This window comes from Gymnogyps californianus, chromosome 2, assembly GCF_018139145.2.
Source record: "Gymnogyps californianus isolate 813 chromosome 2, ASM1813914v2, whole genome shotgun sequence".
NCBI lineage: Eukaryota > Metazoa > Chordata > Aves > Accipitriformes > Cathartidae > Gymnogyps > Gymnogyps californianus.
In genome coordinates, this window is record NC_059472.1 from 10,117,589 (window position 1) to 10,144,582 (window position 26,994).

A 26,994-nucleotide genomic window follows, 5' to 3' on the forward strand; every position below is an offset into this window, starting at 1 on the left:
AAGCTGTTTGAGATCATAATTTGAAAAATGTTTTAGAAGCCCAAATTATTGTTTTGAGCATTATTAAAGGATTTATTTTGGATGATTACTTAAAATTATTTTGTTTAGTTATGAAGCTTCATAGTTTCTTCAGACAACTATCATCTTTTATGTGTTTGTCAGCTGTCTGTATTTTTGTCTCCATCTCAAATTTAAGAGCATCTTTACAACCATATGGGCTCTGCACTTACTGTTCAATATGGGTAATACTGAGTGAAAGACAAGCTGTCATCTGAGCTTTTCTTTTAATTTTTATAAATGTATTACATTGATCCCAATATGTCAGTAACTTTTTTTGAGAAATCTTGTTTTAAAAATTGAAAACTGAAGGAAGTACAGTTTTAAAAAGCTCTGTGAACCCCTTTGCACAGCTTGTCTTTCCCTAACTCAGTGTGTATCCTTACATTCCTTCTTCTGACTCTTTTGTGCATCCTCACAGCCACCCTCTTCATAGTTCCTTGAATGCATGGGACTTATTCACCTACTCTAACTGTATCAAAATGATTTTTCAGATACTTTTTATTGGGCTAATTTAGCATGTTTGAAAAAGAAATTCCAGTAAAGTGACAGGTGGAAAACAACTGGTGTGACCTTACAAAGGATTAGGTTTGAATCCTTGAGTTTCACTTTTTTCTTTTTGAACATCTGTAGATGTTTGGTCTTTTCAACTACAGCTCAGGAATTTCCAGTATGCTTGGAACTATTCTTAATAGTCTTTGAAACTAATGTTTAATTTAAAAATATTTCTTTCTCCTTCTACATCGTATTTGTCCAGTAAAGTATTTATGCATTTATTATTTATAGGGATGCTAGGTCTGAACTGAATAGCACAGCATACTATACTTTTCTTGACTGTTTTTTCTTTTGTGTTTAGTGGAAACCTGGATAAACAAACAGCATTGGGTAATACGGTTCTACACTACTGCAGTATGTATAATAAGCCTGAGTGTTTGAAATTGCTTTTGAGGGGGAAGCCAACTATTGATGTAGGTAAGTTCATTATTTAAAACTAGGAAATAAAGATTTCCTAAAATTTCTTTTCATTATTTTAACCACTTTTATTTATGTCCCACTGTAAGTGAACTTTTTAAAAGGAAAAATAAAACTGTATTAGAAAGATGAAGACTTTACCACCAACAAGCCTAAAGGAAGCATTCAGTTAAGAAATAGAACTTAAATTCTTAGAAGATAATAGTGACAAAAATTTTCTAATACGAAATACTAATGGTAAACCCTAGTTTTTCTGCAGAGTTTTATTTCTGACACATTGTAAATATCCTGGAATTTAGGTTTGTTGTTTATATGGTAAAATTCATCTAGTACTTGTATGTTACAGTGCTACAAATGGCTGCTCACAGTAATTCCACTCTAGATGTATGTGGGCTTTGTGTACACAACAGTTAATTCTTCTTTTAATATTAATGTCAGTTGGCACTGCGGCTTCACCCAGCATGCCCTAGCCACCACTGTAGCTGATTAGGGAAGGGATTAGCTTTCTCAGCTGCCTTTCTTCTTCTGTTTGCCATCTATATGTGTGAGATAGGTATAACACTTGCTGTACCTAAATCAGTCCATTTTTCATCATGGCTTAGCAAAAGTTTAATTAAAAATAGAATCTGTGTAAACTGTTTGCTTACACTTAGGATAATCTCTTATTTACTGGATGTTCTCCTTACCCTGCCATATTTTGAGAGTTAGGAAGGTATTCCATGAGTCCATCTTGTCAGGCTCGGGAGCTAAGTGTCGCCAGCACGTCTATAAAACAGTTGCATTATGTCAGTTCTTGGTATAGGAGGGAAGCTTTCTGAACAGTTGGTGCAGACTGAAGAGTATGAACTTTTATTTCTCCCTTTTTCCTCATCACCGTCATTTTCCTCTATTGCCCAGTAAAAATCTTGCATAAATTTAAGTTCATAGCTCAGTGGCAGAAGTCATTGGTTTCCTTGGCCTTTTTATACATGCTTAGAATATGTTCTAATATTATCATAAGTCAAAGAATTTGATGTGACCTTTTTGTAGCAGATATGGCCCTAATTAAGAAAATGAGAAAGCTATCTGACCAAACTTAAGCATGTTTATTGGTCCTTCCATTGAACTCTCTCCTAGGTAGATGCCAGAAGAGTGTTCTTACCTTTTTGAGTCTTTTTTTTTTTTTTTAATGCTCTCATATAGGAACTGCGTATCTTCTTTAGGCCTTGAAACATCAGGTTTATACTTAAAGGTTGAAAGTTTGAAATTTATGTAGTCTCTTAAGCTATCTGTGTGTTAACTTCAGTTAAGAAATACTGTATTTTCATTCCTTTTCATGTTAGAACTCCTGAACCATCTCAGATAGATCTTTCCATAAGGAGCCCTCCTTCTTCTAGGGATCTTAATTCTTTCAAATTCATAGGCCTTTCTAGATGACTGCTTTGTATTTTCTAGAATTCATGACTAGCATTCTATATGTAATATTACACATAGATATATTTGCTTATGAGACCTCAGTACGACTGTTTTCAGTTCCCAATCACAGAAATGCTTTACAATCTGGATATGATATAGCATACTCTGTTCCAGCTCCATGGCATTTACAGCTATATTGTAAGAATAAATTTTACCTAAGGTTTGTCCACATAAAGTTGGGGTGCGGGGGTTGTTTTTGTTTCTTGAGACTTGCTACTGAACATCTAGGAAGGATCCCATTAGATCTTGTGCCAGAGGACCTTCCAGAGTGCTCAGATATCACCTTCTTTCTGATCAGGCATTATTTTAAAATGTAAACCATTTTATAGCCTTTATAAAGAGCAAATAGCTAGAAAGTTTTAAAATTATTCTTGTTCAAATGTCATCTTAGAATAGGACTTCTGTCTTCAAATTCAGGCTTCAGACTGCTACGTATTAATCAAAGTAAAATGTGCTTGGATCAACATTTGCTTTTTTTTTTTTACATCTTAGAATAGTTTTGGTTTTTTAAGCTATCTTACCCTGTCTGCTTGCTTTTCCTCCTTATTCTTGTAAGAGTTTTACTGGTAAAGGAGTTGAGTGGAGATTGAAATGACTAAATTTCTTTATATTCTCTGCTAGGATGGTTAGGAGGGATTTGGGAACTGTCCCAGCAGATGCTGCTGTTCAGAAAGAACCTGATGATACATGAAATGCATGAGCACTTAGAGTGAATCTTAAAGAGCTGCAGCTGCTATAGAGTAAATAGACGTTTTTGATCACTTTTAGAAGTTACTCTGCTAAAAATAGTGAAACTTAATGAATTGATTCTTTAGACATCTCAAAGAATCACTTTTTTTTTTAATTGTTAATTTTGTAGTAAACCAAGCTGGAGAGACAGCTCTGGACACAGCAAAAAGAGTGAAAGCTGTCCAATGTGAGGAACTGGTAAGAACTGGGGGCGGGGGGGGGAAGGCAAGGGGAGGATGTTTACTTCTTTAAAGATGTGATCTACTTCAGATATCATTACCACTGTATCTCAAGCTTGGTATTGCTGCCAGCTGGTTGTATGCTGATCTGAAGGCCCTACCACAGATGAATATTTTCTAACTTCAAAACAAAACAATCATTTTCTTTGTAACAGTTTAAGTAAAAGTTGTTACTTCTATTGGAAGTGCTTAGTTATTTTAACCAGCGTATTTGAAGACCTTAAATACTGGAGGCTCAGATATTTGAATACCAATTAATGCATCATTCTAGGACATTTAGGCTTCATCATCTCAAAAGTTCTTCTTAGAGACATTTCTATCAGGCGTACAAAACAACCCCTGAAATATTAAAACTGTCAAGACCTTTTAGGTCTGGATCTTTGTTTGACTTTTCCTGCTTTGGCTTTTTCCAGTTTATTTAATGGGACAGATAGTTCAGAGATGGTGAAAGTCGTCTTACAAGGAGAATTGAAACAACTTGACATTAAACATCCTCAAAGGAAGAAGAAGCAAAAGTGTAATGTCTGGAAGTTAGGGTATCAAAAAATGTAAACCACCAGCTTCTGTGGGACTTTGTCCCTCTACTGAACATGATCAGAGCAAAAACTTTCTGGAATTTTGAGGATGTATGAGTGATGTTAACAGACGCCACTCAAGAAAATTACTGGAGTTCAAGACATAAAGGTGTTAAGAGTTAAAGGTACTCTTCTGAAGCAGTTGGTCTGATGTAGAATCCTTATTCCTGGCTAACAAGCTTGTTTGTTCTTAGCCCTCTGAGGTGCCTCTCACCAGCGTGCATTTAGTAGGCAAGTGAATTTAAGTACTATCAAGGGATTAAAAAGTCGAAGCAGTGTGGCAGTTTCACATTCAAGAAAAAAACAGAAGAATTTACAGAACAGTTGTCACTTGCTGCTTAATTCTATTTCTCAGAATTTTTTTGTTTCATTTTAATGATCCAAGGAGGATATCTACTTTTTCTCTGCAGCTGGTAATTTTAATACCTTTCCTTTGACAATTGAAAGTTTTTGTCATGTATTAATTAATTATTGCATAATCAAGAGAGCTTGTCCTTCACAAATCATAATAATCTTCCATATTTCTGGGGATGAAAGTCAAAATTTTGCTATGGTTGATAAGGTGGTACTCTCACTGACTTCTCAGTTACTCCCATGTCTGCTGTGTAAGTACTGTTTCCAGTGTTTTCAGTATTCTGTCAGCTCATAAACGGATCAGCTGTACAACACACAATTGGTATGGATTGCTTTTTTCTTTGCAGTATATATTTAATAAAGTAACATCTGCCATTAATGTGGACCAACTGATTGTGTGGTAGAACAAACAAAAACAAGTGGATGTTATCAGTGAGCTTATCTAGCAGTTAATTGTTTCGATGATTGTAATGAAAATCCTGCGAATACCTCACTGATTATTTCAGTTAACTATAATAGACCATTTACGCCTTTTCTCTTTTTTTCATTTTTGAAGAAGAAAATTATTTCTGCATTTTTCTCAAAAGTGGTAATGAGGTAAGGTTAAGGGTAAAAAAGAAATATAAGTAAGCATATTGTTTACTATGGGCAATAAAAATGTACAAGATAAATATCTAGATGTTTGCAGTATGATAGATTTACTAAGTTAATTTCTGTTGCATAGCTGGAGTCTTAACTGTGTAATTCAATTCAATTTCAACTTAAGTGGGTTCATTAGTACTTACGTAACAGATTAAAAATACTTACTTTCTTTCAAATTTTATTTGATGGTTAAAGGCTCTCCTGAATCAACTAGTATCAAGTAGACTATATTTCAAAGGATGTGAAAGAATAAATAATGATGGTAAATCTAAGCATTGAAAAGGAGAATTTATCTCCTCAGAACAACCATGAACTGCAATTTTCTTTTTTTGCTGATCGTTGAAGTAGTAAATTTTTAAAGACTATGAATACATTATTTGGGCAGGCAAAGTAGAGGAATTTTGTGCTTAAGACACATTGGCCTCATCCAGAGAGAGGGAGGGAAATATTTAAATAAAGGATAAATACCTTTTATTTTGATTCCAACACAAGGCTTGTGATTTTGGAGGGGTAATAGTTGTTTGTACCAGAATTTATAAATAGGTTTTGCCTCTCCTTTTTGGAAAGGAGGGCTCCAGATGCATTCTGCTTTTGTGCATATACCTTCTCTTCATGTCATCTTTTCAAATGCTTGTGAAACATGGCAACTTCTACCCATTTTGAGAAAAATCTTCCCTTTGTGCCTTTTAGCTGTTTTTCTATACCTCAAATAAATGAAGGATGTTTGTATGATTGCCCTAAAATTGTTTCTTTTTAATGTCTGGAAAAGTTTTAAACTTCTAAATATTTCAGTTTATTGCTTGCTGTTACAAAACTAACTTTGTTGACACCAAAGGAACAGCAAGTATTTTAACGAGAATTGTTATTTCTTTCAGCTTTCTCAAGCCAAGGCAGGAAAGCTAAACCCACACGTCCACGTAGAGTACGAATGGAATCTTCGGCAGGAAGAAATTGATGAAAGTGATGATGACTTAGATGATAAGGTAAGCATGAATTACTGATATGACTTTGCACAAAAACTGTCAAAATTTCTGTTCTATGGAAATGAATGGAAAGTAGAGACTCACTTTAACTTTTTTTTTTTCTTACAGATTTTTTGGGGGGGAAAAAAGCTAGTTTTGAGGCCTGTATTAAAGACTGCCAAAGTGCTTTTTGAATATGCTTTGTCAACCTAGTTACTGTGGACTTGAGTTTTAGAAGTTTTGCTTTGACAAGACATACAATATAATATAAATTAGTAAATGTAGATTACTTCGTTGTCATTTTATCCCCTTCTGAATTCTAGGTTGTTAATTTTTAGCTGGAGGAAATCCAGAGCTTACATACTTATTTTTTCCATAAATTAATTAAAAACCTAGTTGAATCAATAACTCTATTTTTCAAAAACTGCACTGTGCACTTTATTCCTGATTAAAAAAAGTAGTAATGGAAAGACAAAACTTGAGGGCATAGGATAATTGCCGTCCTAGAACACGTGAAAACTTAGCTTCAGTGTCCTACTTCAGCAAGTCAGTTAATTACATTGTGCTCTGTTTCTGTAATAAATGGGAATACACCTCTCCTATTTTATACGGTGCTGTAGGAAGAAACGTGGTCAACTTTTCATTTTCTGTGACACTTGGGACTGAAAAATTCAGAAACCCAAATAATTTACATATCCTCAAGGACAGTAGAGAACAAAATGATTATCTGTGCGAGAAGCCTCAGGAGGATGACTAATGCTGTATTGGAGATAATAGGCTGCCTGAACCAGAGCTGCAATGAAACAGATCGTGCTCCATATGCAGCTATTAATATACAGCAGTCAAAAATTGCTGTGTAAAATTTCTTCAAAGAGCAATTATATACATTTAAAATAAGAGATGTACCACTGAATATATTGCTAGTTCAGTCAACAAATAAATCTGAAGTGTCAGAAGGGGTTATTTTATTTTTAATATGTATCAATGGGGTAATATACTTAATAATAACTGTCTGGTCTGAGTAAAACGCTATTCGAACTGAAAATTACTCTTATATTCTAAAAACTTTACTAGGCTTTTATTAATATATTACTTAGTATATTATTATTGTGTGTCTACTGCTTTAAGAATAAATCTAACTTTGTGTACATGATGATTTGTTGATGCTACAATCTTTATTTTTGTTACAGAGCAGAGGATCTTTCAGGTTGGATCTCTGAGAAAGGGATGAATGTGGGCTTATTTGTCCAATAAAGAAAGAAATTATGCTCATGTTCACTAGAATATGTTCTGTTATATTCTTTCCCAAACATATTAACTATATTTAGTATTCAGACAGCTGTATAATATATTTGTTTTTCTATTCACAGCCTAGTCCTATAAAAAAAGAAAGATCTCCAAGACCCCAAAGTTTTTGTCACTCTTCAAGCATTTCTCCCCAAGACAAAATGACTCATCCTGCATTTAGCACTCCTAGAGACAAGCAGAGACTCTCCTATGGAGCTTTTACCAATCAGATTTTTGCTTCTACAAGCACAGATTCACCCACCTCTCCAACTGCAGACGCTCCTCCTCTTCCTCCTAGAAATGCTGGCAAAGGTAAGTTTGTCTTCACACTATGCTTGCAAGCAGTGATTTTTTCAGTTGTCCTTCCGTTAATCAGGTGCATTACAATGTTTCAAGATGTAGCATGTTTTTCTTACTACATTGATGCGATAATACAGTACAATGCATGTTCAAAACTTAAAAAAAAACAAAACAAAACAAAAACGGGGACAACGCTTTGTAATGGACTCATTCATAACAGTGTATGTGAATGGGTGAAAAAATAAAGTAATACTCTGCTAAATAAAAGTTGGTTCATTTTATGTAGAAATCCTGTTCATATTTTGGAGAAGCATTTTTAAGCATTTACAGTCACAAAAATACAAGTGTTTTAGAAAGAGGCTGATGGTGCGTAGTGCTATATGATGATGTGCTGTGTAGTGTCTGGCAGAGAGGGCAAAGAAACAAAGCTTTGGAGGAGAGGAGGTGCAAGAAGACTCCCTCTCCTTGCAGTCAGCATGCAAAAAGAAAAATACCAGAATGACCTGTGAAGTGCTAAGCAGGTTGGTATTAAAGTTCCTTCCCTCTCAGTGCATCAAGACTCTCCTCTTCCATTTTGGTGAGTGCTAGAGGGGTGTAAAGAACAACAGAGAAAACAGCAAGCCTATTGCCAGATAATTAACAAGTCACTTAGGCACTGAAGATCTAAAGTAAATATCACCCATTCTTCCCTGAGTGAAACAACCATTTTGCTCTTGTAGAATTATCCATAAGGAAGGTTTGTGCTACAGTTCAATCAGTTTTGCTATCTACATTTAGTTGAAATGAATGAGATACTTTTTCTTCTTAGTAATAGTAGTGACACTCTTGGTAGTGCTTGCAAGGGAAGAGAACTTATTTCCATATGAGACTTACTCTTGCAGCTGTAGTGGATGGTGGTTCTTTGACCTAGACAGCTATAAACTTCAAGTTTAGAGGATGTATTTAGGGAACAAAACCTGTTACTTTACTATAATTTGTGCAAATCTACTTTTTAGAACAAAAAAAACCCTTTCATCTTTTCCCTTTTTTTTACTTATTTAATTTAGAAATAGCCAAAATGTGTTTTTACAGTAGACTTGTTAGAGAAAACTTTAGTTGTGATGAAGGCTACAGCATAGTTTAAGGCTTCAGCGGTTATGCTGAGGGATGCTCCCTTTTGTTAGCGCTGCTATAACTTCGTATTTCATTTCCTCAACTGGTAGTTAACTTTGTTTTCCAAAAAAATGAAGAAATGCTCTCACTAAAAAGTGAAAGAGTAAAAGGGACAGAACAGAGGGTGTTGGCATCAGATGTCTGCTTTTACATGGTTCAGATGCTGTGCTTAAGAACTACTGTTCCACCATCAGTCTTTGTCATGTACCGGCAACTTTCAAATGAATCCCTTGGCTCTCTTTTTTTGAACAGGTTTGTTTTCCATTAAGAGGCAAAGCGATTTTGCCCAGGGTATGCGTTTTTCACGTGAGATTTCATAATCCACGTTTCTTTATATCAGTTTCATTGGAGACTCATTTGTATTCCTCGTAACTTTACTATGTTGACCTTCCTGTCGGAATTACAAGATTCTAACTTTTTCCTTGCTCTCCCCCATCTTTTTTACATGCTCTGTCTAACAGTCTGCTACTGATTGTCCATTGTCAGACACAGTATACAGGCTTAGATGTTCCTTCAGTCTGGCCTAGGATAACTTTTTTTGCCATAAAGTTGCATGACTTGGAAACTAATCATAAATCCCATCTCCTTAAGAAGGTTAAGGAGCTTGTATCTGTCTGTACACTGCTTAGCATGTTGTCAGCTTTCGGTGGATTATAATGAACATTATTTCTTTGTCATTATATAGTGTAGCTCTCATACGGACTTATTCAGAAAATTGTCTTTTTCTCCACGAAGGGGAATATTTATGTGCATATTTCATTCTAAGTATGTATTCAAGTTTCAGAAGTGTTAGGTGTTTTCCTAGGTGTTTCTGCAAACTCCTAGACAAGTGAATCAACACACCACCAAAGCTACCTGGAAAGAAATGAAGCATTGAGTTCTTGTGTGTTTTCATGTCAAGGATTATGCAAAAGAAATCCTTATTTATATTACAACAAAATAATATATTATCACAAAATACAGAGAACTATTGCCTTCTAATGTAACATTAACTGCTTCATCAGAGTGGAAAATGCTGGATTCACAGTGTAAGTCTGAGAGAGAGGTTGAATGGAACTACTGTTACGTTGAAGTCACTAGGCTTCTCTGTTTCAAACATGCCAAAATTTTACAGTCTGTGAGTGATGCTGGTTTTCTGGTTGATTTCCATTCAATAATATTGTAAAGTATTTTATCAGTATTAGAAGTTTCCATTAAATACATGCCTGTGTTACAGGAGTAATTTAACAGACTCAAAAGGACAGGGGAACAAAGTGACAAAGAGTATTCACCAGCGTGGAAAAGTCACTCTAGAATCATCGTTGCAGATGCACTTATGCTTCATTATAAACTGTTGTACACCTTGTTATCTTCCCCCCTCTTCTAGCTCCCAAACAGATTGTTTAAAAGAAAAAGAAGCAGAGACTCACCAATTCCATAAGATACTGGTGACACATCTTAATTTTGAAACCGTCTGAGATAATTTTGTTTCTGTAGGAAAAAATAAACCTTAAGCATTTATCTGCTCTTCTGAGATTAGTAGTAATAGAGTATATCCGTTACATCAAAGTTTAACATACAAGCTTACTTATCAAATCCTTTTTTGTTAGAAAAGTTCATTTTAATAGCTACCTATTTGATTTAAGATTATATGAAAACATAGTATTATATTTTGCACTAAGTTCCCTAAATAGCAAGAGTAAGAAGAACATTGAATCTGCAATTAAATTTAAGCTTACCTTTTGTCCCCAAATGTAATCAGATCTTTGTCCCTGCTCTGCTGTGAGGCCCCAGCAGATACCATGGGACCCTGCTGGAGGCAGTCTGTAGGGAGTGGATAGCTGGTGGGATCCATATTTTAGGAGGCAGAGGATTTTAAAATTTCATGGTTTTTATCCTTTGGGGCATACAGATACACTTTTCCAAAACATGTTGTATATTTTAACAAAAACACCTCCCTTTAGCCCTCTGTAAGCTGGCTTCATTCGCCAGTGGAGTTCCTTGGTAGTAAGGTTCCATGGTGGTTGCTGAGATGCCACAAGGGACTGGAAGCCATGAAGTCTGAACTTTGTGTTGGGGAGAGAAGGTAAGTTTAGAGCAATTTACATGATGCACACCACTGTTGCCCACGTTTTTTAGTGGATACGGTGTCTAAAAATTAGTTTGATTTCATCATCAAAATTGTATAGGAACAATTGTTGGAGGATGTGTATATGGGGATTTTTTTAAGTTTCTCCATACATTATTACAATGTAAGTCCAGATTTTCCAGTTTGATAACTTTTGAAAATATTCTTAAAAATGCTGGAACGTTAGTATATTCTACTCTAAACCAGCTCATTTGTGGATACATCTTACTTTCTGCTATCTCTGATACAGATTTAGTTAATCTTAATAGAATGAAGAGTACAGAATGAGTACAGTAGCTGCATAAGACAACCACTGTATGCCTTTTCCAGTAGTTTATCTAAGCTTATTCAGGTTCAACTTACTTGTGTTGTCAGTCAAGTCTTTAGTCTGTAACATTCTGAAAATCATCTTGTTCGTTAGTCTTTCCAGCTTACACCTGCATTATGGCTCCAGACATCTAGCAGGTCTTCTGCCTGTTTTTTTTACAAAAAGCTTTCAAAAAAACCAAACCAAAACAACAAAAAAACCCATTTGAGTAGTTGCATGACTCAGCACAGTAGCTAAATAAACTTTTGCACAACCTTAATTGCAAACCCAATGTGAGGGCAATATTGTTAACTAGTTTTGTAGAATCTAAAACGTGGCAATCTAAGCCACGTTTCCTTAATGTTAGCTGAAAGCTAATTGATTTTTAAGGGTTCTGCCTATTTCTCTCATATGGGATGAACACGGAGGTTAGGGATCAATTTTATGCAATGAAGTTAAGTTTGGATCTTCAGCACAAGTTTGCACATTTTACACTCTCTTTCACAGCTCTAACATTAGGTACATAAATCCAGAAGGCACTTCCTTTGTGGTTCCAGTCCACTGATACTGCAGATACCATCTCATACAATCTGCTTCTTCGCTTGATCAAGCTCAATTTCTGAACATATTAGCTTATTTGCATGTACTAGTAACTTCTAGAAGTTGTCTGACTGCATTGCTCACAGGATTAGAAATCTTCTCAAGTCCACTAAATTGCTTTGTTCCTGTACCAGCGTTATCATTTAGCTTCGGTGATTTTCTGTTATTGGTGTCTGTACCAAGGCACTACCTGGAGAGCAATTATACAGGTCTCCATTTCTGTTTTGTTAAACTAAACAAACCAAGCATATTTCACCTTTTCTGATAGAAGAGTATTGTCATTCTCCTATCATCCAAGTTGTCCTTTCAGCATAGTAGCCCTTCACGGTACCTTTGCTGTTTACATCTGCTTTCTTAAATACAACTGACTGGAAGTGTAGGAACAGCATCAAAACCTTGCTGTTTCTGCTGGAAATACTATATCAAAACATCCTTTCATCCTATTTATTTTTTCATGGTTGCATCATACTGTTGTGTTATTGGGCATTACACAAGTAGTCTCTACTACCATTTTCAATGGGAGTCCCTAATTTAAAGTACAAATGCTTTTCTTAGTCTAGAATTTTAACGTATATACTGTTGTATTTAATCTCATTTCTGTTACCTCAGCCTTTGAGGTTATCCAGTTTCTTCTGTTTATTTTGAATGCTTTCAGGATTCTACGGCTCACTTGCATACACTTAAAGACTTAATTTTTTAAATGTTCTTACAAATGTGTTGTATGTTTTGGTTAAATAATACTAGTTATCCCACTCAAACTCTGTATTTTTTTTTAGTACCGTAATAGGAAGGGAAGGCTGACAACTGTTGATTTCATGTGGTTTTTTTATATTTCTGCATCAACCCGAAATACAACATTGTTTAATATAAATTTTGGCTCTTTTTTTTAAACAGGACTTTTTTAGCATTAATTATAGAATATACTTCAGATGCTAATGTTGAATCAATGTATATTCTTAGCTTTCTTGTTCAGAGTGATCGTGATAATTTTTTCTTTAATTATGGTCTTATTTTCAGTACTGAAGATACATGATCTGAAGTAAGACAAACTGAAGAAGGCTTTTAGTAATATCTCTGCAAAATGTCACTCATAAGAACATTAAAAATAAGTATAACAACACTTGTTAATGAAAACGCTATTTTTAATATAAACTTACTTTCCTTTGCAGTACCCGTTCTGCCATTAACTGGAATACTGGTTCTTCCATATCTCTCATTAAGTGGTAAAAAAATAAATACAAATGTGAGGTTTTTACACTGTAAACCCACCATTTCTTGAGTGGATGGTAACAGCTTTGCATGGTTTCACAAGTACACAAATTAATAGATACTATACTAACTGCACAAAAGCTGAAGGGCAATGCACTATTAATTGCAGACCTTTTCCAGTTATTTACCTTAGTACAATAAATTTCAGATTTGGTCTACTTGCACATGAAAGTGTGATCCTTGTAATAAGAAAAAGTGTTAAAAGATGACAACAGCTTTACTGAAAGCAACTGCTCCTCAGCTAAATGAAGAAAAGAGAGCCCAAAGGAAGCAAAATTAAAAAAATTCTAGGTCACGATTTTTTTTTTTGCTTGTGTGAGGAAAATGATTTACGTGAAATCTGAACTTCACAACTATGTGAGAAATCATCATTAAGATGACTATGGAGAAGAAACGGTTGGCTTACTTGCTGGCTGGTTAGAAGCACAAAATATCTTTGATCTAGAAAAATAACTGCTCTGATTATTACTTAAAAATATCTGGCTAGCCTTGCATAGTTAAAAATACCATGTAAGAATTTTTTTGAGATTTTGTGCGTGTATATATATGTAGTACAAAGTATTTTATAATAATTTTATCGACACTTCGTACATCATTAGATCTTTGTATTATTCCACTAGCTGTTTCCATAAACTGATTTAGATTCCAGAATGTTTCCCACTTTTGCTTTAATCAAAGCATGATGTGACTTTACACCTCTTTCTGAAAAGATGTTTTGAAGTTTTCCTTTATTTTCTGTTTATTTGAAAGTTATTTTGTATTTCAGCCATCTAATCATTAGTGTATGACTTCTAAATTCATATTTATTCCTTCCATGAAATTAATATAGGAACAAATGCTAGGAGTCTGAAAAGATGCACTGTTTTTAATACCTTAACACCTATTCCCTGTAGCTGTTTTATGCCATGTGAACTTTTGACACTATGAAGTGATAATGTTTTTCAGCTCTTCTGTGATGTCAGAAGATACACTACTAGTGTGAAATATAAAAAAAATATATCCATATAACCACATTTAAAGGGTTTTTAATCCTACTAAATTTTGTTTTTGTAGAGAAGGATTCTTCATTTTATTGGCGATAAAAAGTACAAATTTTTCTTCATGTCTGAAGTTTTATTTTTGCGATAAGCGCACAATACTATTTCAATGCATTCCCTCCACTTCTTTTTTCCTTTAAGCCAAGTTTGGACTATTTGTCACTTGTGGCGGGGCTGGAGGCCGTGTTTGCGTTGAGTGGTAAGGCTGTAGTGCAGTACAAAGAGCAGGACACTAGGTGGTGGTAGGACAGAACCTCTGCGGTGTGGGCCATTCCCACTTGCAGACATTTTGGAAGTGTGTAACTCCTTTTTGAGATGTCAGGACAAGTGAAAAATGCTATACTGACGTACTGTGTATGTTTTCTACATGCTTTAAAAATACTGTTACTGTTAACACAGGATATTGAATTTTCCTTTCCCCTTCGCCACTCCTAGATATACTCTGAGTTACGGTTTATAGAACAACCTTTGATTCATATTTATTTAAGCGAACTAAAGAATTTATAACTTGCAGAAGTCTAGGGGATTGTCAGTCAAAATTTAGCATAAGAAAAGTCTTTTACTTTTGCTGGCAGAAACATTTCAATGTGTCGTTTAAATTAGCTTGCTTTCTTAAGCTCATGGAAGAAGTTAAAATGAGAAAGGATACAAATTGGGGAACAATCTTACTAATTTGCACTAACATTTGACTGCTTGTCAGTTAATGGTTTTGTGAACTTGGAAGTAAATTGAGAGGAACAATCACAAAATATATAATTCGATTTACAAGAGTAAGCAATTAGTGGAAAGCCAGGCCCAAAATACCTGCTGGGGTTGTGGTTGAGAGATTCTCCTGAGCAGCAAAAGGCCTTCCAGGCTTGAATCTGGAAGAGAATAGATTGAATCATTAACTCATTATGGGCAGTTTTATTAATCTTTTCTTTGGGGTTAAGAAGAGAGAGGGAGGTCACCCACTGAAAATATCTGGCAAACGTACACATGCTTATAGGGTAATTGAAGTTACTTTTTTCAATGTTTAATATTTCACCTAAGGAATTTTAGCAAAGATTATTCTTCGCTGATTTTAATGCTTTTATGATATAAAGTAATTTGGGAAGGAATGCAGACTTTGGTAATTTTCACTCTACCTATGGAGGCTGGTAATAAATATTTTTAAAGAGGCAGCTTTAATTCTGTGTGCAGGTTAGGGTATATGCTGATTAACAAAATGAAGATTTTGTCTCAAATACTGTTCAAATAAGTTAGGTTTTCAAAAATAGGCAAGTTGGTTCTATAGTGCTACAAAAATATGTGATGACAGACTTGAAATTTCAGGTATAAATAAACTTTGCTTTTAAAACTTAGTCGATTTTCTGCATTTATCCACAGCCTGTGATGGCAAAGCTGTCTTACATGCAAAACTTATTGCAAGATCATGACTGCAGTGAAGTGTTACTTGGTGGTTAGATTTAAAAAAAACCAAAACAAAAACCAAACAAAAACCCCCCAAACCCCAACAACAAAACCCTTACAGCTATTCTAACCTAATGTAGAACTAATTTAGATAAGTGTTACAAGTAATTTCTTTTGGCGGTAATGGCAGCTGACTTGAGCAGTTGTCCCCTCACTGCATGTTTTCACCCTGCACTGCCTGCTTCCTTGAGCTTCTTATTAAAGACATTTTTGAAGGTGAATGGTGAAGTTGATTAGGGAAAACTCTTGTCTTCCCTCTCGGGTTATTTTGTCTTTTAATCTGTATCTGTTCCCATATCCTGTAAAACATGCATTGTGTTGAGTAGTACTTGTGCCAACATTGATGCGGGGGGAAATAAAGGGTCTAAGGGTAGAGGTGACTGCATAAGCTCTTATAAGCAATGCTACCGTTAAATATCTAATCGTAGCCTCAAAAAGGGCTTTTCTGATGTTTATTTTATATGCACTGCATACGACAATTTGCATTGCTCTAAAAATGCATATTCTGATGTATTTAAGCCACAGAAAAAAAGGGAAAATAACTACAGAAAAACATACTAAGCTTACAATCCTATTTTCAAAATGCAAGGAAAATTTGTAGATAGATTTCTATTTCCCCCTCACTCCCCCAGTTTATTAACAGAAGTCGTATGGGATGCTCTGGAGGGGAAGAAAAATCCCTGCATAATAGAACATCTAGAAAGCTATTTCATTCTGGTATAAATTAATAGTAGTTTTAATCCCAAATGCTAAATATTACTTAATTTTAAGATTTCATGGTTTTTTTGTTGGTTTTTTTTTAAACAATGCCTAAAATTAGAAATCCTGGAGTGATTAATCCTGTATTTTTGAAACATAAGTACACGTATCATTCTATTGTCAAGTTGCTTATATTCCCACAGCTAAGATGGTTAAAAATGTGGTGAACGTGTCATTTAATCTAAACAGTGTTTTGGCATGGCTTGTCTTTTTATTTTAGTCTTTTGCTGCACTTCGCTGTGGGTCTGACTGTGAATTTTTCAGTGCTGCTTTGACGTTTATGCACATGTATTTGTAAGAAGATTGTTTGTTATTTTGCAGGCCCACCTTCAACCCTCCCTCTAAGCACTCAAACCTCTAGTGGCAGCTCCACTCTTTCCAAGAAGAGACCACCTCCCCCACCCCCAGGACACAAAAGAACCCTCTCTGACCCACCAAGCCCACTACCTCATGGACCCCAGAATAAGGGCCCAATTCCTTGGGGTGAGTTTTGAAACGCAAAACAAAAGGGCAAGGGAAAACCTTTATGATGGATGATATATGATCTTTGGTTTCTTTTATCTGGTGCTTGCTTTCCAATGATTGCAGCTTGATGTAACGTCAGCTCAGATAAATCAACAGTTCTATCTTCTGTCACTCTAGCTTCCAGGCTCCTGTATCTGAGTCTCACTTGAGAAAATTGAAAATATTCCACACTCCCCTGGGGCCCAATTCAATCTCCTCTGCTGCCTCCCTCTCTCTACCCTAGCTGCCCAGGCTGCCCTCACCCCAGTCCCCTCATTTGCTGCATCTACTCTGCATCTGCTTCCTCACCCCTGCTCCTGTTCTGGCCAGCTCATTAATCTGGATGGATCTTGATTTGGGGCGGATAGACCTCGATGAATCTGTGCGGTTCTCCTGATTGCCAGAAGAGCTTGTTTCCTTGGGCTCTATGCCAAATCTCTCCTGTAAAGTGTTTGCACCTAGCTGCTGGGGATGTGTTGTCTTAATATGTTTTCGGGTTTTGTGATGTTGTTTGTACATATACAAAAACTGATAGGTCTGCATCCTTCTACCTGCAGAAGTTATACAGAAACAGCACTTTTTTTTTTAACAGCATACCTTTCTGACAGAAGCTTTTTAGAAACTATTTTCCAGACTACTCAGATTCTTCCTCTTTTCGATAAACATTGCTCTACGCAGTCAACTTCTCCCAGTAGCTATAAATCTCAGGCCCATGTAATGTTCTATAATTTTAGTCTTGGTGGCAGGATTTCCATGAATCTGTAAACTTGTGAGCTGGAATCCAGTGCTTACATAGAGGGGTCATCCATACACTACTTACATCTTAGGAGTATCCTCTCTCTGTTCTAATATAAACACAAAATTACTAGCCTAAAAAAAAATTGCAAGCCTTAAAAGCACCATTTTTTCTTTCAGCAACTTGAGTTAAATGTGGTAAATCATGGAGTACTCGTGTAGAATACGTGATTTAATCTGGGATTGAGTATGAACAGAAGTACAGAGTCCAATGAAAAGCAAAGTTTTTTCTCAAGGAATACAAATAATGGCAATCTTTTCAGTTCTCTACTTTTCAGATGTCTGGGATATGAAAAAAATGTTTCCTGTGTTCTGGAGTCTAACAGCCCTGTACTATTTCAGAGGTAGTAAAGACATTTTGAAGAGCTTGGACTTTAAAAATTTAAAAAAGCCCAAATATTTAAGTCCAGAACAGCACCTAAAATACCATATACTAGAATACTATATAACGTAACACTATTAGAATGAAAAGTGTGGTAGGAACAGATGCTAACCTAGTGCCAACTTTTCTTTAAAAATATTAGACAACAGATAAAAGGAAAATATGGGAAAGCTGCAGGTGTGGAGCTGAAGATGAAGAACCTTATAGCAGTAGAATACCTTTTCAAAGCAGGGCCAGAGAAGAACATTGCTTATTCTGTCTCTTTTCTGTTCTACAGTGCAGACTAAACTTCAGTGGGTGGAAGAGGGGGCTCTTCTCCCCTTTTTCTTAGCTGAGATCTGTACAAAAACTTGTTTCAAGGTCCATTTGGACTTTAAGCAAGTATTAAGTTTTGTGTTTATAAAAGAGGGAGTTTCTTGTATCTGCCTTTGTATTTTTGGTTGAAGAATATTGTCACATGTTCACTGCTTTCCCTTTCAGAAGCTTTTTTCTGTGTTGTTATATTTCTTGTTATGTTGAATTTCAGCATTTGTTTTCTAATTGTGCATTAACTGAAGTTTCAAGCAAAGCAATCCTTAGCTTATGTCTAAGAAAATTAAGTTACAAAGATGTTCTAAAAATGTCATTTAGATTATTTTGGATTTCCACAGCAACCATGAGATGTTTTTCCTTGCTTTATCCATAGGATCTACATGTGAAGGGTTTGCTGTTTGTCTTACCTTTATTTTTCTTTTTTCTTTTTTTTTCTTTTAAATATAAACCTATTTTTAGCAAGGCTCAGCATGAGCCTTTTCTGCTGTTTCATTTAGACTTCAATGCACTAAGAACGGTATCTAGGCAGATATATCATTCTTTTGCATGGGAAGTATTTTGTGTTCTTGGATCATTAAATGTCACTTTACATCTATTTCGGTGACAAAATTTACTAATGGTGGTTGAAGTTGGTTCTAAGATTGTTTAGACGTGCTGTAATAGAAGAGGGAAGGGGGAATGATAAAGGCACTGAAACAAAGTAGTTAGTATAATTGTACCTCGGGAGTGGTGATGGTTAATGAAAGAGAAGCCTTCTGCTGAAGGAGTTCAGAAGCACTTGGGTTTGGATTTTGCTGCCTTTTCACAGAATTGAGTATACCCAGGATCTTTTCTTTACCAACGGTTAATGTTCAGGTTATGGTAACATACTGACTTAGTCATTAAATCAGAAGAGGCTATTCTTTATGTAGGATAAAACACCAACCCTTAGAAATTTGATGTTTTGTGAATAAAATCAAATTCATGGTGGTTTTAAAAAGACGTGCCTCATAACGCAAAATGTAAACATCTGTGATAAATTTATTTGATACTGGCCTGCAGGATCTCCTTCTATTCAGAGAAAATTGAAACACTATATTCAAAGCAAATGCCCTACAGCAGTAACTCAGCAATGTCATTCAATCTTTCCTTGCCAGCAGATGTGAGCTACCAGTGAGTTGTTTTAAAATGTGTTATATGAAAGGTCAAGTTGGATTATTATGGTCCTGCTGCTTTTTCAGTTTACAAAATTATTAATAAAGAATGATCTTTAAAATCTTTAGACGTTGTATAGAGGATACTTGGAAGAATGTGTACTTCACTCTAAGTTGCGCCCTTTGCTGATTATATTTCAGTTATCCTAATGATCTTTTTTTTTTTTCCCCCCAATTGTGCTTTTTTCACCTCAGGTAATGATTTGGGCCCACCTTCAACTAAGGCTGCAAACAAGTTTGAGGGGATGTCTCAGCAGTCAAGGTAAAATCTGTGTGTATGAAGGCAAAGATGAAAATTTATCTAAACATAACTAGTTTGTAAATTAGAAAAAAATTGCCTTTCATATGAAGTAAAATCCAGGCTATGTTTCTTCATTAGTTTTCTGCATGCCTTACTACCATACAAATACTTTGGTTTCATTGAGCCTCCTACGCTTTGTTCATAGCTGTCCATACACAATTCATCCTTTGAGCGGGATGGACAGAACGACTTGTACCAGAATCTATCTACTGCTCCTACAGAAGTGCTCTCTGAGCTGGGGAATGTCGCCTCAGACTGAAGTCCAGCAGGACAAAAGTTTTATTTTCATGTCTCCTGGCATTTCATTGTATCTGCTTCAGTGTGAGGTCTCATGCCTGTAGCTGCAGAAGTGTCACTCTGGGTACAAGCTGGCATCGAAGATAGCTCTATAAGAGAGAGAATTCATCTCAGACTTCCAGCTTAACTGTTTTCCAGTCTGTTGAGCTTCTGTGCTGACAGTCTGTAATAACACAAACTGTTTTTAGCTCGTAGTTCATCAGGTCAGTACGTTACAAGCGTCTTTTTCAATAGCTGAAGTAGTAAGGATAGCCATACATTCCTGTCACTTAGTGTTTGTTACTCCTTTATCTGTGTTGTGATTCCAAGGTCCTAAGGTTCAAAGCATGGTAATTCTAATAAACATGTGCCTCAGGCAACATGACAGCATGACCACCTGCATGATCAGGCCATGACTGGAGATGGATGTGTAACGTCAAACAAATCACAGTAGAAGATGTGTAGCTAGAGTTTCTGGATGCTCCTCAGTCTGTGATCCGCCTTGTCAGGACAGGCAGTGGACATGTTGTTGGTAGCACAGCTGACTTGCCATGTTTGCTGAATCCATCCAGGTGGCACCGGGTGTTCAAGGAAAAAGTGGTGATGTTCTACAGCACAAAGAGCTGGTGCTGTACTTGATACTTGTAAGACAAGGGTAGAAGTGTGGTACTTGTGCTTGATGGCATTAGATAAAGGCCAAAGTAATTATTTGTTGAACCAAGATAGAGCTTGGCTGTTCTTTCAGTTTTGTGTCATGATATATTTTGACTATTTAAAAAAAGCTAGGAAATGAAGATAAAAGTGTTTCATCATACTCATTTTGAAACGTTAGTTTCAGAGACAAGTAATACCAGAATCGAGGTGGCTGATGCGGAAGACTCTGCTCTGTTGAACACATTCTGGCAACTTCCTCACTCGTTTTTCTTTTTCCTTGTTTTTTGAGTAATTATTTTGAGGTGCTACTGATTTTTATTTGATTATTTATTGTTTGATTTTTTTAATGCCTTAAATCAATTGACTTTATTCTTTTCTTCCACAGTCCTTTTCTATAAAAGTGACTCGGGTGTGTTTTTCGGTGGAAGAAATCTGGTGGTTTTTTGTTGAAACTTGTAATATGTTTTGCCCTCACATGCCATGTTCGCAAATTTGAGCCAGCCTGGTGTTAATTCTGAAAAAAATTGTCTACAACAGAAAGCATAGATGGAAAGTTTTGGCAATATGCAGCTATTTCAGATTTTTATGCTGTAATTAAATTACTCGCAACTGTCCTGCATGTATTGTTGCTTACCGCTATGAGTAGCTAACACAGTTGTAACACAGGTTGACAGAGTAAAGCATGTTGTTTTCCCACAATCATCAGTATTTCCTTGGAGTAGCAGAGACTTTGTCTCCTAATGGAGCTGCAGTTTGTGTGTAATACAATATCATACTCATGCAGTGGGCTACAAGGCACAGGCTGAGTCCTGGAAAACTTCAAACCACTGACATAAAGGACAGATTATGTTTCGAATGCTTCAGTATAATTATCTTAAAGACCAAATTTTCCTTGAAGTTCAGGATCTGCCCACTGAGCTGGTCTTTCAGCTTTAGCTACTTTCAGAGTACATTTTTGCACGTACCATAGTTCATAGAATAAATCTGCCCTGTAGCATTACAGCTGTGTGGGGTTTGTATGTCTTTTTCTCTGAAAAAAGCAGTTCATTCTTAACAGTGCTTTGAGTTTCAGGATTGATGCACAGACAAGATGGTTATACAAAAGAAGCAAAATAAATGTGTAATTTTTTTTTTTAATTATGGATGTGTAGAGGGGGGAAAATGGGAAAGAAAAAGTATATTTTATAACTGTTGTAAGCACTAATAATTCACATCTGTTGATTTAGCACTGGGACTGCAAAGACTGCACTTGGCCCTAGAGTTCTTCCCAAACTACCTCAAAAAGGTAAGAGTTCTCTTTGTGGGTATTCTCTTAATAATATCTTTTAAATGTGTGTGAAAGTAGATACTTGTTTTAAATATATGGATCTTTTCAGCAAAAGTTTTATTTCTAAAATGCCACAAACTATGAAACTTTAGCAAAACTGAAAGGATTTTGGAAGACTGGGAAGGTTTTTATTAAAGTAAAAAAATAGTTAGACCTATGGAACGTAAGGAGGAAAGAAAAAAAAAAATCATAAACTAATTGAAGCTGGAAGAGACCTCAGGAGGTCAGTTGGTCCAATCCACCACTCAGAGCAGGGCTAACTCTCTGACATGAGAGCAGGTTGCTCAGGGCCATGTCCAGTCGCATTTTTAGTATCTCCATGGATAACCTCTCTGGGCTCCCGCTTCTTTGACCACTCTCATTGGTAAACTCTCTTTTCTTCTTAATATCCATAAGTCCAATTTCTTGATACCCTTGACGTAAGTTGCGTCCATTGCCATGTTTTGGCGATCAGGGTTGTTGTCCTTATAAATACTTTGAAAAGAATCGGGTACTGTTACATGCTTGCTTATATATTGGTGACGAACTTGCTGAGACCATCATCCCAGTGAACACCTTATGGCCCTTTCTTTTTAGAAATGTTTTTTTCTAGTCTCTCTTTAAACTCATACAGCAAGTTTTATATAGTTTTTTGAGTTCCTGCACCAGTTGACTATAAAGTTGAAAGTAGACCTACCTTGTAGCTCTGTCTGATAAAGAATCCATCAAAAATACGTTCTATCTGTATGAGTGGGTGATCACTGTAAAGCCTGAAGATCAGGAAATGATGCCTGTCCAAACTTCTGAAGCTAGATGACTGAAATCGAGAATGCAGATCATTTTAACAGAAAATGCAAATGTGAAATTTCAACTTTATTAAATTACAATTATTATGACATGGTATCATCTTTTGAAAGAGACACCAATGACGTGATGGGGTACCACTGCAAAGGAAGTCAACACTTCCTTGATTTAAAATTATATAGGTCAAAGTTTAAGATGGGCTCAATCAAAGTACTTTGATAAGGGCTACTATGAGTTTTTTCATATCATTTACTGAAGCCTCAAACGAATGTGGATGATCAGTGCTTGTACATTTGCTACTAGATAAGTCTAGGAGACAAAGCCATATACAATTATCAACACAGACATTTTTAAAATGAGGCATCTGATAGTAGCTATATAATTTCTTTCATGGAAATTATGCAAAGTTTTCCTTTTTTGGTATAAATAACCATAAATATAGCATGGAAGTGTTATTGCAGTAGGTGATATCCCAAGTGAGTGTTGTTGCTTTCATAGTAAAATGTCAGGCCCCTTTTGGCTGGTATTACATGATACTAAAGCAATGCTGAATACAATAGGAAATTATTCCTTCTAGTCAAAACGTGTTGCTTTCACCATGGGTCGTAACTTTTTTCTCTCCTGTCCCCCTTCATCAGCTTTAATATAGAGTTGTTTGATGTAGGGGTTTGGGGTTTTTTGTTGTGTTGGTTTGGTTTTGTTTTTAAGGTAGATTTCAGTCAAGTTTTCTTAGGGAACTTAGCAGTAGAATCAATGCATGACACTGAGAAAAAACGATTTGAAAAGCTATGTTCAATTTCCTTGCATAAAAACTGCAAAATACACTGGTTTAAGACTTCTAATCTTTACTAAATTGTAAATATTTACAATAATTTATTTTTTATTAGTTTTAGTTTGAATGTCTATAATACCATTTATTCTATACACTGTATAGAAATACATGCTGACTCGCTGTCTTTAAGATTTTACAGGTACTAATCCTGAGACTCGATGTTTTTTTTGTATGGAGTTCAACTGTATATATGAATAATTGGCATTAAACAGAATTTTCATTGCAGTCACATCATTGGGTTGATGGGGTGTTTTGCAAAATACATCTTTTCTTATATTTAATATTTTTTGGTTTAGGTCCAAAAAGCAATCACTATTTCACCTTAAGTACTTAATCTATAAATTGACACCTAGTAGCTGTTGGATTAAGCACTCCTGGCCTCCAGTAGGAGCAATGAAATGAGACCTCAGTGAGAGAGGGTTAAGTAAAGATGTATTACCTTTCATTTGTCATAGACTAGGAGGACATATGGACGGTTACTGGGGCTCAGTGAACATGTGGTCATTACACAATTACAGTTCTGATATGTGCCTAAGTTCTTTCACAATCTTATCTTAATATTAAAAACTATTGTTATGCTTTTTTCTTTTAGTGGCACTAAGAAAAATAGAAACCAGTCATCATCTTTCAATAGATAAATCCCATCAGCACACGGAAATCTTTCAGAAGCCCTCACTGTCCATCGATATACCACAGAAACCACAACCTGGAGACTTGCCCCCAAAGCCTCTGCCTCTGGAATTAACTCAGAAACCTCAAGTGGGAGATTTACCCCCAAAGCCTGGAGAACTACCCCCAAAACCTCAGCTAGGAGACTTGCCACCAAAACCACAACTTGGAGACTTACCTCCAAAGCCGCAAATGAAGGACCTTCCTCCAAAACCTCAGCTAGGAGAGCTGTTGGCTAAAACTCAAGGTGGGGAAGCATCAATGAAGCCTCAGCCCTCAGAGGCAAATCAAAAATCTCACTCCTTAGATCTTTCTCCAAACGTACAATCTAGAGACACCGTCCAAAGGCAAGCATCTGAAGAGTCTAATGACATAACACATACCCTGCCAGAAACCCCTGTGCCACTTCCCAGGAAAATAAATATGGTAGGTATTATTCCAGCTAGTAGATACTACCCATGGAAGGCTTTGAAGTTACTGTAGGACTATCTGTGCAAAAAAAACCCCACCCTTGAGCTGTGCACACAAAGCAACGTAACGTTATGGGCTAGGATGGGGAATGACGTGCTCTTTTTCTGCTCTCAAGTAGCTTCAGCAAATGCTGGGGGTTTACAAGGCCTCTTGCATGCTGAAACAAATACTAGTAACATAAAACGATAGCCTTGGGAGCATGACAGTGTATTTAGATTTGTTAGGGAACTTGGGCGTTTTTATCTGTACCAGTCATAATTCTGAATTAATTGGTGGTTTTCTCTGCTGTCTTTGCTCACTGCTTTGTACGCCTTAGATTACTAGAATATTTATCTATTTGATTTTCGTAAACTTTAAGAAGGGTTGTTAGCACCTACTGTCAGTAGATAAAAAATTTAAAGTCAACTGTGACAAACTAGTGAATGTTCCTTTCATGAGTATTTCATGTTGATGTACTTAAGCGGTTAACAAAGGTTCAGATATATTGCTGAGGTGGCAAAATTGACATTGCTGGATGGTGTGTAGTAGCAGAGCTGGAACTATAACTTGATTCCAAGTCTCCTTGTTCAACCCCCAATTCATCTTGCTGTTCCTCGTGTTAACCAGTGCAATTTCCATCCAACAGAGGATTCTTCATGCATATGTATATTGAAATCATTTTATGAAACACCAGAGCTCTCTTAGGATTTTCATCATTAAGAATACATCAAAAAGGAGATGGTTTTGCTTGTCAAATTGGCTATGCAAAGCACTTACGTAAAAGGAAATAAGACTTCCATTCTTGCAGGGAAAGCAGAGAGTGAGTTTCTCCCTTGTGCTTGTCTGAGGAAGAACACTCTTTCTCTGGAGCCATCAGTCGGCTTGGCTTCTGTCATGGACTTGTCTGTAAGCTCCTATCTGAACTGTGAACGACAGGGTTGTTGCTTGGGCTTCCTGAGTGTTCTGGAGATTAAATAAAATACAGGGATCTGATCAAAAGGTGTCTGCAACTATGATTTGTTTACTTACTTTTAAATATAAGCAGGCAAATGATGCTGGACATTCTCAGCTATTTGTCACTTTAATAAAGAAGGAAAGAAAGCAAATAGTGGATTAGTTGTTTGTTTTGTATTTTTTTTTTTAAACTCTCACCGTACTTTATATAGAAAAATTCTGAGGAAAAATTCAGTGTTCTCCAAATTCAGCCATTTTCACATGTGCAGTAAATTAAATTGTTCCACTGTTTTGCAGTGATCAAAATTATGATGTATCTGTGATAATTACTTTCCAGTTTTCTACACATCATTGCACGCACACGTGTATGTCTTCTTGTTCACTGCAGTCTTTCTTGCTCAAGTAATAATGTGCAAGAATTCCTCTTAAATGTATCTTGCCTCCATTTTCATCCTCCAGCTATATCCTCTCCGTACAAACTGGTGAAATGCTACATCACAGTGCAACAGTAAGACCCGTGACAGCAGCCACTAGTACTTGTGGGTACTTCGATCTTGGTTTTGACTGTTTAGCCACTAAATAGATGAGCACAAATTTTTTTATTGGAAGTTTCAGAAAATCAATTGTTCAGCATTATTAGGTAAAAAATACCAATGCTGTTAATATATAAGGACTTGAAAGGATATTTTTAGAGAAATGAAACTTGCTCTGAGTGCTTCTAAAAATCACACTGAGCACTTGAATGGTTTTTTGTGTGTGTTTTCTACAAAGGAGACAAAATATTTCTTTTTAAACAAAAAAAAAAGTTGAATGTAAATAAGAACATGGAGGGATTATTAATGACCACAGCAGCCGATTATTATTCAGTCTTAAGCATAAAAGTCTCTCTTAATAAGTACTAATATTGGATACAAGGAGTTGGGGGTGGGATGGGTGATACTTGTTTTATAGTTGCAAATTATGTGTCCTGGAATTGCCTCTATTTCTTTACACACCAGTGCCCCAAACTGTGTTCTGGAAAATATATACTCTTTTCAGATCCATCCTTTTTTAAACCTTCCCAAGATTAAATACATCTCGAGCTTGAATTCTCCTTTTTACCGCTCTCCTAAGTGAAAGGAATAGAATATTAAAATGTCATCTGTGGTACTAATCAGAAGGAACCAGGAGCAATTGCCATCATTTTTCATGTGTTCTTAGAAGCTGAGTTGCATTCAGTTCTCTAAGTTTAGAGGAATTTAACTTTCTTTAGTCTCTTTATTGAATGAGACAATTTTTATCTGGCAGAAGTAGTTGCTTCCCTTCAT

At 35.9% G+C, this 26,994-nt stretch overlaps 1 protein-coding gene across 6 annotated transcripts in view; it reads left to right on the plus strand.

The window, feature by feature from the left end:
• The window catches only part of ASAP1 (ArfGAP with SH3 domain, ankyrin repeat and PH domain 1), a 125,786-nt gene that overhangs the window by 92,812 nt on the left and 5,980 nt on the right, over positions 1-26,994 (plus strand). For 2 of the 6 annotated variants that reach the window (XM_050915920.1, XM_050915922.1), the window contains exons 20-27: positions 914-1,029; positions 3,344-3,411; positions 5,899-6,006; positions 7,356-7,584; positions 16,577-16,738; positions 19,637-19,703; positions 21,899-21,957; positions 24,207-24,709. In XM_050915920.1, the coding sequence (XP_050771877.1) occupies positions 914-1,029; positions 3,344-3,411; positions 5,899-6,006; positions 7,356-7,584; positions 16,577-16,738; positions 19,637-19,703; positions 21,899-21,957; positions 24,207-24,709 (1,312 nt within the window). Of the gene's footprint in view, positions 1-913; positions 1,030-3,343; positions 3,412-5,898; positions 6,007-7,355; positions 7,585-12,907; positions 12,962-14,890; positions 14,900-16,576; positions 16,739-19,636; positions 19,704-21,898; positions 21,958-24,206; positions 24,710-26,994 lie in introns of all 6 variants that reach the window. The other 4 variants (XM_050915925.1, XM_050915924.1, XM_050915921.1 and 1 more) reach the window with 3 other exon arrangements.